The following is a 17,248-nucleotide window of genomic DNA, read 5'->3' as shown; positions in this document are numbered from 1 at the left end:
TACGCACGTATAAATGAAGTTTAAATCCAAAGTATACAACAATTTTTATGTAATGAAAACTTTTATTTTTATTCCAGAAAGTAATGTTGTTAGTAAAAATCTTATTAATTTATAATTAATCCGAGTTTTGAAAACCTCTTCCATGTCATGTTAACAACGCATTTGTAAACAACCTTAATTAGTTGTGGGTATGTAGAAGAAGACGACATAATATTGAGGAAATTAAGAGCATCAAAATCTAAATCCTTTATCTAATTTGTGTTAATAAGACGAAGATAAAATTAAGGGTTCATTTTTTAGGCTCCCTATATATCATCATTTGAAGTAATAATCTATCATTGAGGTGAAATGTTAAAATCATATTTTTCATTTGATAAGATTTAAATTTATATTTCACTAGTTGCTCGAACAAGAATATTTTATTATAATTAATCGTTCATTTCAATTGAAGCAGCACTCGTATTTATATAATTAATTGTTAAAATAATTTTGTTAAATTTATTTTCTTTTTTTTCCTCTCTACTTTATGTATTTATCTCATTCAAAAATAATAGTATGAACCAAAAAGGAGATCTAAACTCTATTAACATACAAACTAATTTAATATATTGATTTTTTAAAGTTGAAAAAAGTCTCTTTAATATATAAATTTACGGGGTGTGTGTGTGTGTATATTATTTTAAAAAAATCATTTTAAAACTGTCATATTTATTTTAGTTTTTTTTAATATATTTATATTCTATATTCTATATTCTAAAACAGTATTCAAACACAATCATAAGAGATTATTACATGGCTGTTCAAAATTTCTGACAACTCAATGAATCTCTGAAAATAATAATATCGATGATGATGGAACTGTATTAATGCAAAACATCTGTCTTTTATGTATAAACTTTAAATCTACTTTCTAACCTGGAAAATTGTAAATAAAACCACTAATCTAAAATTTGAAACAAAATATTACCCCTTCTAGTGGGCGGCAGGATTGAATAATTTAATCTTAATTTGATGAGAAATTAAAATTTAAAAATTGATGGACTGAATTGTACTGTGCAAGATTAATTAATTTCGGTATAAAAAAATTAACAAATACTTCTAAAAATAGACAAACGAAACCTAACACAATATCTCTTATCTCTTCTTCAAATATACTAAAAGATCTCGGGTTGGTTTTTCTAGTGAGGCAGGCACCTTCTACATCTTTTTTCTACCATATTAGAAAGAAACTTGAACCCTGTAAAAAGGGTAAGAGGTAACATTGAGAAATGTGAAAATACGAGGACGGAAGTGAAATATTAGCAGATACATAAGGACTAACATGTAGTATACCCTACAAAACAGATTAAAAAACAAAGAAAAGAAGCGGCAGCATAGTGATAGACTGATAGTTAACAACCACCAAATCTGATGATCACGTCTCTCTCTCTCTCTTGTGGAAGCTTATTAGGTGCTGCTTCTCTTCCTTCTTCAGAAGACTGTCTGGTAAAAAACACACACACTAAAACAACAACCACCCCACACTACTCTCTTGCCCGGCGGATATCGGAGCTATGGTCGGCGACTGGTGGCAAGATATCAATGACTCCACTCAATGGCAGGACGGAGTTTTCTACACTCTTTGTGCTGCTTACGCTCTTGTTTCCGCCGTCGCTTTGGTTCGTGTTTCCGCTTCCCCGCACCCGCGTCTTTCATTTTCATACAAAATTGTTGTCATTGGAATAAAATACTCTTTTTTTTCTTGTTTATAGATTCAATTGATAAGGATTGAATTGAGAGTGCCAGAGTACGGATGGACGACGCAGAAGGTTTTTCATCTCATGAATTTTATCGTTAACGGAGGTTTATTTTTTCTTAATGATAATTTTTCGTTGTGCTATTTAACTTAATAAGATTATATTTTTTTTAATAATTTTCTGGGGGTTTTTTATTTGTAGTGCGGGCGGTTGTGTTTGGATTTCATAAGCAAGTATTTATCATGCACCCCAAGGTTAGTATTACTATAGTTTAATTTTGAATTTCGATTAAAAATAAAATAAAAATGCTAAATTAGATGGTGAGGTAGAATCAGTTAGGGTTTTGAATATTGTGATGATGAAGGGTTGTTGTTTTTGGGAATGGGAGCAGGCATTGGTTTTGCTATTATTGGATTTGCCTGGACTTCTCTTCTTCTCTACCTTTACTCTCCTTGTTCTGTTTTGGGCAGAGATATATCATCAGGCAAGCTTTATATTCGAGTTGCTTTTTAATTATTTCAGGGTTTATGTACTTGGATTGTTGTTCAGCTGTTTATATATATATATATATATATATATATATATATATATATATATATATATATATATATATAAAATCCTTTTTGACTTGTTTTTGAAGTTCCAGGCCAGAAGTTTGCCGTCGGATAAGCTCAGGGTTTTTTATATTTCAGTCAATGCAGCAATGTATTTCATTCAGGTATGCTAAATGTTAGTATCGAGTTCACTGTATTGATGATGTAAAAAACGGGTGTATTTAGCAGTTGGCCTCCGCTGGGATATTTATTTGCTATTGTCATCTCTGCCTCCTCTGAGCTGTTTCCAGTAATTTATGTTATGTGAATTCTTAGTGTATGTGCCAAACTCTCTCGATGCAGCATATGACATGGATGAGTACACAAAGAAAATACTTAAAAACTGTGCAATCTTTTGGAAATTGAACAAAGGTGCTGGTTTGATGTGTACCAACAAATTGGATGCCTGAGTTTATGTGACAGTTCCCTTATTCTTGTAGACCTCTAGCTAATTTGAATTTCTAAGACCATTTGCCTGAGCCAGTTGCTTTCATTTTCTTCTGTGATAAGGAATGGAGTGAGGGTTTGAGGGAATGGTTTTGGGCAGTCTAAATGAATATAGTTTGTATTGATGTGGCGCTACCAATAATGGTCTTTAGTTTCCTAGCATAAACAGCTCTGACCTAGCTGCAATAACAATTTATTATCATAGTTGTATTTCAGTTAAGTGTCTTACCATAATGAACTTTTGAATCAGGTTTGCATCTGGGTGTACCTTTGGATAGATGACAACAGCGTAGTGGAATTAATTGGAAAGATATTTATTGCAGGTTAAACCTTGTATCCAGCATGGATAAGCTCATCACTCCCATTTCTGGGAATTAAGCTCTACCTTATCATTTTTACAAGTATCTATACATATTCAATCATATTTTTTTTTTCTTTTTCAGTGGTGTCAATCCTAGCTGCATTAAGTTTCTTGGTATATGGGGGAAGGTGAATATTCTTCATTGTATTTAATGATTATGGTTATTAGGGTATCGAGAGATGTCTGGTTTCATTTACTCATGTAAGTTTTATCTGTGTGCTGTTGTTTTTTGTGTCTGCTTCCAGATTGTTTTTCATGCTGAAACGCTTCCCTATTGAATCTAAAGGGAGAAGAAAGAAGCTTCATGAGGTTTGGTGCATTTCCTTCTTGCTTGATTTCTGTAATTTAGAATCCATTTATCATATTACGAAACATGATTGCTGCTACACTATGTATTGTGGCTTTTGCCTATTCTCTTATCTGCATACAATGTTTGCATGTTATCCTTTGGATTTTAGTTCTCATCAATCAGTTTTGTCAAGTTTGTGATGGATCTGAAACCATCCTTCTCATATGATCACATATTTCAAAGACTTACTGTTCCCATATATGGATATCAAGTCAAAACATATCTATTAGGTGATTGCAAGTTTATAACTTTCCCATTCAAATGGTCGAGTGTGAGAGAGCTTCAGTGGTCTTGGTCTCTGTGAGTGATTTTTCTGGAACAGATATTTGATGTTGGAGTTGGTGGCAAAGCATTCTGCTAAATGAGCTATTTCATGGATGAATGTGCATTCCATGCTAAAAGATTTATTAGTATTATGGACATGTTGGGTTTTACACAAGCTTTAAAAGAGATATCGCCCAAATTTTGAACTAGTGAAAATAAATAATTACACTTACAGTATCGTGGCAAACATAACTTCCTGCAATGTAATAGAACAAAAACAATAAGAATTTAAAATAAAAATGAGAGAAATTTTAAAGGTGCACTAATCATCCACAAAAACTTGCATGAACTTATCATTTGACTTTAAATTAGTATGATGAGCTCTATTGCAGGTTGGATCAGTTACAGCCATATGCTTCACTTGCTTCCTTATCAGATGTTTTGTGGTAAGCCTCAAACAATAGTCCACCCCGACTTATGTTTTAAGGATTTCTTTTGATGCTTTATCAAAATTTGAAACTGTTGCTGAAAGAATCTGCCATCTTCTTAATTTTCAATCCATTATATACTCATGAAGTTGGAGATGTGGGTCTCCTATAGATTTTGAGGGCACTAAGCATGGGGAAATGTCAACGAAGCTGGAGTCCATGAATTAGCATTTTTTTTTACTGCATAATGTATAGTCAGGAATACAATCATCTTAGATTTTTTTGCTTGACAGGGAAAAAGGATATTTGATATGGCAATAATGCTTTTGCATGTGCTGTCTGGGGCATCGCTGCATTCATAAATATGAAGTTGTTTGTTTAAACTAAAATTTAAAGCTTGCAGGTTCTTCTCTCTGCTTTTGATGCTGATGCCTCACTTGATGTACTGGATCATCCAGTTTTGAACTTCATCTATTATATGGTACTCTATTACACTTTTTTATACATGTAATAAGCTCCAGTAATATAACTTGGCATTACATGGCTTAACTTTACTTTTGATTTGGAACTTTTTTTGCTCAAAATTACAGCTTGTCGAGATTCTACCTTCTGCTCTAGTGCTCTACATCCTGCGGAAGTTGCCTCCTAAGAGGATATCAGCTCAATATCACCCAATTTGTTAGCCAGCAATGTTTCTTTAATCTTAATGTTCTCTGTTCCCCCAGAGCAGTTGGTCCTGTCTGTTTCAGCTGTAGGTGATGTTGGAGTTGAGCATTGAAAAAGAGTCCGGAAAACGTTCCAGATGTCTATTCTGGTGTAGCTCATGACGGCGGAGATTCGTTTTAAATGTATATTACTCAGATTACTGCAGCTTGTTGAAAGGGAGATTTGAATTCTTAATGGGTTAAGAGATGTTGAGGCATTGGTTGTTTGATACTTTTCTATGCAGTTTATTTTCTTAGAATCTGCTAAAGGAAAATTTTGTGTAGTTTGGGGTAGTTGTCAGTCAGTCTGTAGAGAATTCAATTTGAAGTTGTATGCATGCTTAACAAATCAAGGAGATGATGCGTCCCTTTTTCCCTCATTTTCCTTTATGGTACGCCAATCATCAGTCAATTGTACCTTTTGTGGAGGGATTTATTTGAGATTTGGATTAATGTTTCTCTGCTTCTGTTTTTTTGAGCCATGAACAAATTTTACATAGACGTTACTTTCTGATGACCTATTTATTAGAATGGCTGATCTTTGTATTTCCTTTGTTGCAATTGTCCAAAGAAAGTTAGCTGGCTATTTATCAAAATCTTTCCTTTATTAGGATATGCTAGCTGTAGGCTAAATGTATATGGGAGTTTTGATATTCTAAAGGCCAGAAATCACTTTATACAAATTTTATACTATTGTACTATTTCAATATAATGAAAACTCTCCATCAAGAAGAAAGGAATTTTTTCCTTGAAAACTCTCTAAATTTAACATGGTATTAGAGCCACAATTTTGATTCCTCTCATGTCTCTTGTTCATAAGTTTAGTATAGTTCTTTGTTTTTAGTTATTCTTTATCAATTTATTTCTTGGCATCATGTCATCAGACAAGTCAATTCTTTTCAATGGTAATAACTACTCAGCCTGGGAATTTCATTTAAAGGTGTTTATCAAAGGCAAGGATTTATGGGGCCATATTGATGGCAACAACCTTACTCCTAACAAAGACAAAAACAAGGATTGGAACATCAAGTGGGAAGTCAAGGATGCTCAAGTTATGGTATTGATTCTCGGATCTATCGAACACAAACTTGTCTTGAATCTTTGACCATTCAAGACTGCTGTTGAAATGTGGACTTACCTAAAGAAGTTGTACAATCAACATAACACTACTCGTTGATTCCAGTTTGAACTTGAATTGGCTAATCTCAAATAGGACAATCTCTCTATAATAATTTTATTTTTACTCTAGCTTCATGAATCTTTGGACTTAATATATTGATATTGTGTATGTTACGTTACCTCTCAAAAGCCTTAGTTTCATTCAATCTCTCCATGAAATTACTAAAGAGATCAATTCCTCATGAAACTCATATATGAATCTAAAGGGACCCAGCCTAATCTTATGAATTGAGAGCTTGACGAGCAACACCTCTTTACTCAAACCACCATAGAGCGACAATTTCATTTATTCTCTTATTCCCATAGCTTATACAACACAAGGCAAGCCAAGAGGCCGAAACATGAGCATTGTCTACTGTGTTTGTTGTAAAAGATAGTCATTTTGCTTTGAATTGTTCCAAAAATTCTGCAACTATTGCAAAAGGATGACCATATTATCAAGAAATGTCTTATCCGACATCCTAAGAAATCTATAACAACATATACAACTTTAGCTGAGTCTTCTAGAATTGGTGGATCCATGGATACAACACCCATGACATAAAATGCTTTTGGTTTTGTTCAACCCGTAACTCTTGAAGTAATCCAATAAATGATTGTTTATGCATTTTCCACTTTAGGAATCTTAGGCAAACAATTCTTTACATCTCCTCCTCGGTATTTTGACTCTACAGCTTCCAATCATATGACAAACAATGATAAATCTCTTACCAGTGTGCACAAATATTCTAGAAATCTCAAGATTTATATTGTTGATGGCAATTCCTTACCTATTATAGCAACTGGTGATGTTTCTCCTTCTCTAACCGATGTCTTTATCTCTCTTAGCCTTAACACCAATCTTGTTTCTACCGATTAGTTGGTTGACAATGATTATAAAGTGAAATTCTCTAAATCTGGTTGTGTTGTGTAGGATCAACAATCTAGAAAAATGATCGCGAGGGGGTCTAAAGTGAGACATCTTTTTCCTCTCCATTTACCTTTATCTCCATGTTTATCATTACCTTTTGTCACTTGTAACTTTGTTCATGTTGATTGCTAAACATGGCATAAACATCATGGACATTCAAACTCTAATGTACTTCATGATTTGCTAAAATTTAGTTTACTTGGGAATGCAAAGTCCCCATCTCTTAATGTTGTTTAATTTGATTACAACTCTTATAGGCTTGGCAAAAGTAAAACTATGGCATATCTCACTCACACACCAAAAGGAGTCCAATCATTTGACATGATACAAAGTGATGTATGGGGTATGGCACCAATTATTTCTCATGTTAATTACAAGTATTTTATCACTTTTATTGACGACTATAATCGATTCACATGGATTTATTTTCTATGCTCTAAAAGATAATTTTTTTTAAGCTTTTACATGAATATATTCAAACCAATTTTCTACCAACATAAAAATCTTACACTCTGACAATAGGGTGAGTACATGTCTCACTTGTTTCAGGAATACCTATAACACACATGGTATAAAAACATAAAAATCCTACGCTCTAACAATAGGGTAAGTACACGTCTCACTTGTTTCAGGAATACCTATAACACACATGGTATAATCTCTCAAAGATCTTGTCCCTAAATTCTTCAGCAAAATAGGATGGCTAAAAGAAAAAAAATCATCACCTTCTTGATGTTGTATGCACCCTCTTATCAGAGTTATGTAAAGCTCTCTCTACTACTGTCCATCTCATAAACAAATTGTCTTCCCTTTCATTGCACAAAGAATCTCCTTTCACTCAATTATTTGGTCATACTCCAACCTATTCTACCATTTATATCTTTGGATGTGTGTGTTATGTTCATCTTTCTATACACAAATGCATAAAAATCATGGGCCAGTCTATCCAATATATTATTTTAAGATATTCTATACCCTAAAAAAATTTTCTTTGCCATGATCCAATCTAGGTTGTATTCACATTTCTAGAAATGTATTTTTTTTCTAGAAAATCAATATTTCTTTCAAACTCATCATGATAACTCTTAAGCCTTTCCTAGTATACTAGCGACGATCCCACTCCTTATTAACTTAGATTCCAACATCTCTTGATTCCCCTCCAAATCATCCCCCAACTATTGATTTTGTTCCAACAACTACACTTGCTCTTCTTAGACATGATACTCAGGTTCGTAGACCTCCAAATAGGTTAGGTTTCAGAACTTTTTTATCTTTAATATCCACTTTGTCTTCTATTCCTATTCAATTGAGTTACAAACAAGCAATGATGCATAAGTGTTAGCGAAAAGCTATTGAAACTGAACTTTTAGCACTATAAGAAAACCACACCTGGATGTTGTTATATTTCCTCAATTTATAAAACATATTGGGAGTAAATGTGTGTTTTCTATCAAGCTTCATTCTAATGGATCTATAGATCGTTACAAGGCTCGATAGTCACCAAGATGACCATCGTGTGTACAATCATAGCCCTTTCCACCTCTCACTCCTAGCCTTTACATAAGATGGATGTTAAGAACACATTTTCTGCATGGTGATCTCAAGGATGGAGTTTACATGAAATTTTCCTCTAGTATGTCTACTTTCTTACCCGCTGATGTTTGCAAACTAAATTGTTTTTTGTATGGTTTGAAATTGGCACCAAGAGCATGGTTTGAAAAATTTTGCACCTTTCCTTAGGTTTTCATTCACTCAAAGTTTGTATGACCCTTCTCTTTTCCTACAGAGAACATCTAATGGCATACTCGTCCTTTTTGTTTATGTGGATAACATTATTGTCATTAGTTTTTATATGACAACTATCTTTGAGATTAAAAAATTATTGCATTCTACTTTCCATATGAAAAACCTTTTAGGCAACTCATCTATTTCTTGGGGTTAAAGGTGCATCGTTGACCTCAAGGTATCTTTTTAAATTAGAACAAATATATTTAAGAACTGGTTCATTTAGCATGTCTCACAAACTCTATTTTTATTGACACTCCCATGAAAATTAATGTGAAATATCAACGTCAAAGGAAACTTCTTGAGGACCTCTCTCTATATCGAAAGCTAATTGGTAGTCTTATCTACTTTACCATCACTGGACCTAATATCTTTTATGTTGTTCAACATTGTCAACAAGTTCATGCAAGCCCCCCAATATCTCAACTTGTTGATGTTCGTCGCATCATTCAATATATCCTTGGCACACCTAGTTGTGGCTTATTCTTCTGCTGCTGATTGGGCTGATTATACACTAGAAAATCCACTACAGGATGATGTTTATTTCTTGGTGATGCTCTTATCTTTTGGAAATGCAAGAAGCAAGATTGTATCTCCAAGTTCTCCATTGAGGCAGAGTATCGCGCCATGTCTGTTGCCTGATTCGAAATCATTTGGCTTCGTGGTCTCCTCAAAGAGCTTGGTTTCTTCCAAGTTCACCCTACTCCATTACATGATGACAACACTAGCGTCATCCAAATTGTTGTTAACCCCATCTACCATGAGCGTATGAAGCACATATAGGTTGACTTCCACTTTATTTGGGAGGCTTTTGACCACAAAGTTATTACACTTTCATATATCTTCACTACTCTACAAATTATGGATATCTTCACCAAAGCTATCGCCAATCATATCATTTTCTTGTTAGCAAATTAATGCTCGTAGATTTATCAGCATAAATTTGAGGGGGATGTTAGAAGAAAGTTAGGTGGCCATTTTGTTAAATGTAAATTCTATACCTTGTATAGCTTTGACAACTAATTTCTTTATTTGTAAATCTTCTCTTTATTAGTACCTTATTAGTATATACTAGTAGTAAGCTAATTGTATATGGTAGTTTTAATGTTCTAAAGGCTATAAATTTTCTTGTATAGATTTTATACTTTAATACTCTTTCGAGAGAAGGAGTTTTTTTCTAAAACGCTCTCTAAGTTTAACAGCAATTCCATTGTATTCTTCATTTCCTGTTTAGATTTTCACTCTGCTGTTTTTAACAAGTTAAATATGCAGCTGGTCATTTTTTTTAGGGTCTAATATAATCAGTAAGAACACAGATCCTGCTAAAGGACTTTCACAGGAGCAAAAGTTGGCCGCTTTCTCCAGGCATGAGCACTAGGCAAGACCCACCCTGACAACTTGGTAAAGGAACCTACCTTAGCCTAAAAAATAAAATGTTTGCTGTTGTATTGCTACACAAGCGTCAGCTAACATTTCTGGTTCCATTCTCTACAGTCGGACCAAAAGTTCGATTGAACCAGAAAATATACCATCAGTTCTATGATAAATGATGAGGAATCATCGAATTCCAGAAAATCAAACTCGCTGTATATTTGATTGAGCATGAGAAATGCACGAAGGAGAAAAATCCTATATCAACCGGAAGCATCTATTCTTAACATAAATGCGAAAAACTTGTCTCCAAAATCCAGCAGCAGCAGTATCATTTACAAAGTTAATCTCTGAAGACATGTCAGGTAAAGAACCAAGTCCACCCATATTTCCCACTACTTTTACGGGCAGGCCACTGTAACCAAACGTTACTATTCATCAGCCTATGTTTTCTGGGTATCTCATCAATCTTGGTGAAGCTCCTCTGCAGGTGGAGCAAATCGCACATTTGCTGGCCGAGCCACCACAACAGCGTCATCTGCAAATAGAGATTTAATAAATCCTGGGGTTCGTAGGGGCCGACGACCTGTCATTCGCGGATATACATCTTCAAGAAAATAGTAAGCATGACCCGCTATCATCCCCTGTATCAGAAAAAGTTACAATTAAAAAGAGGAAACCAAGAGAGTCACATGACAAAAAGGCAGTCAGATTAACAGGAAATTTGACATCAAAGTCAGGAGGATCTTTATATAACACAAATTAAACCTAGAGGAGCCACACATTCTAATGGCTCCAGCTTGATTGGAGTTCAAAGATACTTCTTGACTTCATAAGTATAATGTAACTGGATAAAGGTGGAAGTCCTTGATCTGTCACTATATCAAGCAATACATCAAAAACTGGAAGATGACTCAGTTTATAGTGAAGCAAAATGTCTTGTCTCAGCTTACAGCACGAAATTTACAATCAGTATTAGTGTTTCCCTTTTCTTTTCATTTTTTTGGATAATGATAAGGACAAGTCATGGGAGGTACTCATCTATATTTAAGTTTCTTCAAAACTTGAATGCCAATGACAGAACATCCAGGATTTGATGAAACAAGAACTACATTGAAGTTCATATCCAATCAAGCAAATATTTCCGAGTGACCATGGTTAAGAATTTGCTAATGCATGTAACATAAAAGCACAAACATGGAATTAACGATGGCACATAAAACACACCAGCAGATCCACCCAAGCACTGGCACCAACAAGAACAGAGAATCCCAAGAGAACCTGGTGAGAAAAAAGGGAGAAAACAGTGTTACTACTTGCCTCTACATTGACTTTCAAGATAATTCAACTTGAAACACATCACGGTTAGAACCCTAATTAGGACAGCTCATGTATCAGTTTGATTCTAAGTGAATGTTAGAGCAGCTACAAACAGATGGCAGGCAGAAGTACATGTTATCATTACGAGACAAACTTACATGATTAAGCTGAAAAACAGATCAAATGCTCATTAAAAGCTCACTCACCCATGGTAGGTAAGCTGCAGTGAAAGTGAAGAGGCCCAAGAAACTCATGTGGATAAAGGGGTTTTGCTTGCTCCAGACATAAACCTGTATAGATGAAAGATTTTTTAAAATTTTTTTAAGAGTTTACTCAAAAAAGAGTTATCAAAATGATATTAGAACGTAAGAAAGATTAAAATAACTAACCATCATGAAGGTCAATGAATTGCTCAGGAATATGATTTTTGAAAACGATTCTGACAGATAGGGTATGTTTCCTCCAATTATGACAATGCTAGTCAAAACACTAGCACCAAACAAGAGCATGTAAAAGAAATCTGCAGTCCTTCCCCTGAAAGAGTTCTCTTCGAGAAGTTTGCAATATCGAGCAAGAAAGAACATGTGGAACATAAAGTCCAAGTCTGGCATCATGAAGAAGAACATTAAGAAAGACAGTTGGTGATTAAAAAAAAAAAATTAACTGCAAGAACACAAGTATATCATAAGCAGTCAGAACTCATAACCCTATCTTTATTGTGAATAAGGAATTTGACATAACATAAAGATATAAGAAAACCAAACTTTCCGGTAAAAAGCACCCCAGGATGTAAGATGCTTTCATGGAAAAAAAAGAGCCATAAAGTGCAAGTTTAATCAGCTATGCGAACAGACTCCATCATCTGCAACATCTTGGTATGGTATATTAGAAGTGCCCGATTCAGTTTTAGGAATTAATTGTTGATTCCCAACACAGAACTCAGGTTCCCTCTGTAGAATGATAACAATCACAATTTGATAATCACTTTCCTTGGAACTGAAGCCTTAAGATTTAGACTGGAAAAAAAGAGGTAGTATTTCATTGAAGAATTTGCACTTGAATATTAATTTTTGCTTGAAGAAGATAGGCAGTTAAAAACTTGGATATCACATGCTGTAATATATGCAAATGTCATAAAATTGACCAGGCAAAACACTGCAACGCTCACAATGAACTTGTTCAACCAAAGTTTACAATAACTCTTCTATTCATAGTATATCTACATCTTTGTTTATGGATATGCAGATATTAAAATCCAATTCAGGACCCTCTTATAATAGAGATGCAAAACGAATGTGAAATTCTCATTTCACTACACCTAGGAGCCTGTTCACAGGTCACCGAAGGAGCTAGACAAAGCTTGAAACCTTCTGATATTAAGATGCTAGAGGCTGTGCAGACGAAAGAATTGATACATATACTATAAAGTTGAAAGCTTTCGTACATTTCTGATATTGGTAATCACCACTAACACCCAGATGAAAACTTACCCATCTTACGGAAGTAAAGGAAATTAGTGACAAGGCGCCAGAACTCATAATTCTTCATCACAAGTTTAGGGTTTAAGTACAGATTAGAAGGAGATATTATCTGCCCAATACAAACAAAACCAGAGCTAAATTAAATATAAAAGAAGTTCCTTCACCTTTATAAACCCATCAAAATCACAAATGCCAAGATAAATATAAACCCAGAATGAACCAAATTTAACTCCTTAAGTCTAATAACAAAAGCAATAGCTAACTCAACCTCCAAATATCCAAATTAATTATTTCAACATTCTTCAAAAAAATCAAGAAATAAAAACAAACACAAATTTCAATGAAAATCAAAAGGGAAACTACAACTTACAGAACTGAACGAAACCCAGTTGAAATCATTCAAGAACAGAATCACTCAAAACGTTGTCTTTTTTTTTTTCAAAAACAACAAAACCCACAATGAAAATCAAAGAAAAAAACCTATCATTCACAAAATTAAATCAAACCCATTTGAATCATAAAAAGAACAAGAAAGCCCATTTCATTAAAAACAAATTTACCATTCATTATCCCATCAAAACAAGCAAAACCCACATATTAAAACACAGAAAAAAAAGAAGAAAAACAACAAATACAAAGTTTAAAAAGAGAAGAAAAAGTGAGAGAAGGCAAGCAGGCAGGCATACATCAAGAGAGCAACCAATGGTGGTAACAACTGCAGCTGTGACATAAGAGCGAGTAATTATTGGCATCTGCTTATACCAATCCTCCACTGCTTGAGCCATTAATTAAGAATTGATAATTGTACAAGTGACCTCTAAAAATATCTGATTTTTTATGTTTCAGCTGAAAATTCTTTAGACCCAGAATAGAAATAACGATTTTCTACTTAAGATGGTTTTCAGTAGAGAATTTTGGTGCTTTTTTAAGGAATCAAAGAAAGAGGTGAATGAAAAGTACGATCTTGGAAGGCTATAAGGTATGGTATCCAGCTAAAGTTCCTTGCTTGATACCTGTGACTATGCTGGCCCAATCAGAAAGAGAGTGAGTTCCACGAACCAATTGAATTGTTATTAGTTTTTGGGTTTATGGAAATGTGGTACTTGGTTTTTTTTTTTTAATTTTAAAATTTAAAGGGTTATTACGAGGTTACTGTCCCGCGCTCCGCTCATACTAAAATTTATCGAAGGATAAAAATCTAAGTTGAGAAAAAAACTTAACCGCGTGGATTCATTATATAAAACTTTAAAATGATATTTTTTTTAATTAAAAATTATTAATTTTTTATTTGTCAATGATGGCTGGAAATTTAGATGAGATAATTTTTTTATTTAAAAATTTATTTTCAATTATTTTTACTTAAAAATAACTAAAAAATATTATTAAAGCCTTTCTAAACCACATAATAACACTGAAAACCCAAAAATTGGTTTAAAAACTGAAATTCAACCCAAATTAAAAAAAAAAAAACCTTTGGTTTCTTTTCTTTTAAATTGTTTTTTCCTTCAAATATTTTGACAAATTCACCAATAGTTTAGCCATTAAAGTCAGTGTTTGAAAAAAGAATTGAGGAACAAAAAAGAATTGAGGACTAAAAAAAGAGAAGAAAATTGGTTGGTGAAGCTACAATAAAATGTACGTGTGACCATGTTTGGTTTTTTTTTTAAAAAAAAATATTTTTTTAAAAAAATTTATTTTTTATTTGAAATTTATTTTTTAATGTTTTTAGATCGTTTTGATATATTGATGTCAAAAATAATTTTTAAAAAATATATAAAAATATTATTTTAATATATTTCTAATAAAAAAACACTATAAAAAAAATAATTAGTATATATTATCTTGGTTTTTTTAAATGGATATTAAGTAATCATTTTAAGTATCATCTAATCTTCAATTCGACCTGAGAATCCAAAATTAAGCATTATGGATATTTTACAAAAGAGAAAGGAACAATTAAGCTATTAGCATATAAAATTTTAACTTTTGGCAAAATAATACAATTATAAAAAGTATTAGTAAAATAATATAGTTTATGTTTGTCATTGTTCCAAAATGTAACATACAAAGAAGTCGCGATTGAAAAATTAACATTAAATAAACATCATGTTTATAACACGTGACTCCTTTATATGTTCTGGAGTCGGGATAACCACCAAAACAGTTATACCCTACATTGAATTGCTTTATTTAAGAGAATTGCTTACCATGTTTGTTTATTTTCAACCGTTAATGAAGCGTAGAAATTGAAGTTTCTAAACATTTGGGTGGAGATCTGATATATCTATAGGTGGATTTGACCTTACAAGACTACGTAGATAATCTAATAAATGTTTTTATAGATTAGTTGATCATATCTAGATCCTAGAAAAGATCCAACTGCAACAGAATAGGTTAGCATCTCTAAATTGAGATAATATAATTAAATTTCTCGCTCGTTGTGATTCACAATCACGACATTTAAGGAAGTCGTGGTTCAGAACCACGACAACTTATGATGTCGCAGTTCTGAATCGTGATATGTACACAAACTATGCTATTTCAACAATTCTCTTTTCAAATTGTGCTATTTCCTCTATATTTTTAATTTACTGTGCTAATTTTATAAAAAAGAAACCAAAGAAAAATTAGAATATAAAAGGCATTTAACAAGAATATCTATTTTTTCTTTGTTCTCTATAATCATATTATGAAATGTTCAAATCATATTTTCTATAAAATATTTGAAGATGATTAAAAAAATGTATTTTTTTTAACTAGAAAGGGATATGTTATAAAATAAAAAAAATATTTTATTAAGATTATAAACTATTTTAATTTAAATTTTGGAGGGCGTTGCACCCTTAGTTCTGCCTTTATTTCTCATGTCACTTATCTTATCTTCTGCATATAAGATTGGTTGATTGATTCTTGAAAGGATGCTGCCAAATCCTTTTATGTCTATAGTTTGGCTTCAATTGGATATCACTGGTTGTATATGAAGTTGATAACATAAACCTTATCCTTTTATGGAAAGGAGGTCATCTTACCCTAATAATATTTAAAGATAGATAAATATCTCTTACACATAATTAACGAGGGATAAATATCATTTACACGTCATTAATGAGGGATAAAGTAACAAGTCATTTTGAAGACTTTTATACACTTGGGGATATAAAGAGATGAGTATCTTTGACCTTAACTATTTATGTTATGGGTCACGACAAAAATAAACGGAGTCTAGTGACCCAATAGGAAACCTATAAAGATTATCAATTTTACATCCATCTAGGCTTAGTGAGATGTTAAGTCTAAGGATGTTAGGTCTGACAGACTACTAGTCCCACATGTACCTAGGCTTTGTGCATAGATGAGCCTATAGATGCTGGGTTTGGCAAGCTGTTAGATCCACATATACATGGGCTTAATGCGTAGCTAAGCTCAGGGATGCTGGGTCATCACCCTGCCTTTAGTCCTTTAGTTGAATATGGATTCTATGAAAAAATAACATAAAACATGCTTTCCCATCAGTAGCTCCCCAAGTCCTTGCATATTTATTACGCAAAGATTTTGAAAGGTTACTAGCTTTAAAAAAGTCGTTTTACTTGAGAATTTTATGTCCCATTAACGAGGGATTTTTTAACTTCCTCATGAGATTTGTCTTTATAGAATTGTTGAGATTCTTTGTGGCAATGTGTCTCATTTTTATTTGAAATGGATGATCAAGTGACCTATCTTTATTAAAAAAAGAGGTATCCTTTAGGAAACAAAACGTCAGCGTGCATTCAATACAATAACTGAATGGACTTTTGAAGATTTGAGATGACATGAAAGATTATTCATCTAACAGTGGGGGCAGAAATATGTTTTCTTTATAACTATAGTCGTTCTTGCTTCTATCTTTTCTTTTACTTTCACTTTCTGTAATTTCTGAAAAACTACTCTATTTGAAAAAACCTCAAACCAATTTTGCTATAATCCAAGAAAAATCCCTCATTCTATGTATTTCATGCCAAAAGCTTTTTTTTCCTTATCTACTTTAAACATAAAATTAGACCAAAAAAGAGTCAGATTTGTCTATAGAAAAAAAAATGTTGTTGCTTATGATGAGGAGTTTAGGTTTCGACCTAGAACTAGGGGAAACAACAGGGATATGGGTCTATTAGATTAGGCCCCAAAACTAAAAGGGGTGGAGCCCTAACATCCATTTCTGGTAGGGGAAGGTAGTTCTCTCTAGAGGAGAAATACTTCTTTTGTTGTTATTAAAGAACATTAAGGGAGGGGAAGGTTGCCTCAGGTCCTTGAGGATGATTCCCCTAGCACTTTAGATGTGGAGAA

At 33.1% G+C, this 17,248-nt stretch overlaps 2 protein-coding genes across 5 annotated transcripts; one reads left to right on the top strand and one right to left on the bottom strand.

Annotated features, from left to right (window-relative positions):
• Nucleotides 1–1,368: 1,368 nt before the first annotated feature.
• LOC18111276 (tobamovirus multiplication protein 1) lies at nt 1,369–5,341 on the top strand. 4 transcript variants are annotated; one of them, XM_024611511.2, is made up of 11 exons: nt 1,369–1,658; nt 1,752–1,842; nt 1,938–1,990; nt 2,128–2,220; nt 2,377–2,454; nt 3,027–3,099; nt 3,220–3,265; nt 3,383–3,446; nt 4,123–4,196; nt 4,582–4,659; nt 4,769–4,840. In XM_024611511.2, exons 1-10 carry the CDS (start codon nt 1,554–1,556, stop codon nt 4,640–4,642), a joined length of 738 nt encoding a protein of 245 aa, XP_024467279.1. In that variant the 5' UTR covers nt 1,369–1,553; the 3' UTR covers nt 4,643–4,659; nt 4,769–4,840. The 4 variants fall into 4 exon arrangements, with proteins under 4 accessions (XP_024467279.1, XP_052301600.1, XP_024467277.1 ...); XM_024611509.2 differs by having other exon boundaries at nt 1,372–1,658; nt 2,383–2,454; nt 4,143–4,196; nt 4,769–5,341; XM_024611508.2 differs by having other exon boundaries at nt 1,372–1,658; nt 4,143–4,196; nt 4,769–5,341.
• A 4,980-nt stretch (nt 5,342–10,321) lies between these two features.
• Nucleotides 10,322–13,907, bottom strand: LOC18111277 (derlin-2.2). The gene is made up of 6 exons (XM_006389591.3): nt 13,615–13,907; nt 12,938–13,037; nt 11,837–12,051; nt 11,654–11,737; nt 11,355–11,408; nt 10,322–10,771 (listed from the first exon to the last, which is right to left on the bottom strand). The coding sequence occupies exons 1-6, from the start codon at nt 13,711–13,713 to the stop codon at nt 10,592–10,594; spliced, it is 732 nt and encodes a 243-aa protein (XP_006389653.1). The 5' UTR covers nt 13,714–13,907; the 3' UTR covers nt 10,322–10,591.
• Nucleotides 13,908–17,248: the final 3,341 nt, after the last annotated feature.

The sequence above is a fragment of the Populus trichocarpa genome, chromosome 11 (assembly GCF_000002775.5).
Source record: "Populus trichocarpa isolate Nisqually-1 chromosome 11, P.trichocarpa_v4.1, whole genome shotgun sequence".
NCBI lineage: Eukaryota > Viridiplantae > Streptophyta > Magnoliopsida > Malpighiales > Salicaceae > Populus > Populus trichocarpa.
The sequence above is the reverse complement of the archived record's forward strand: the minus strand, read 5'-3'. Positions and strand labels throughout refer to the sequence as shown.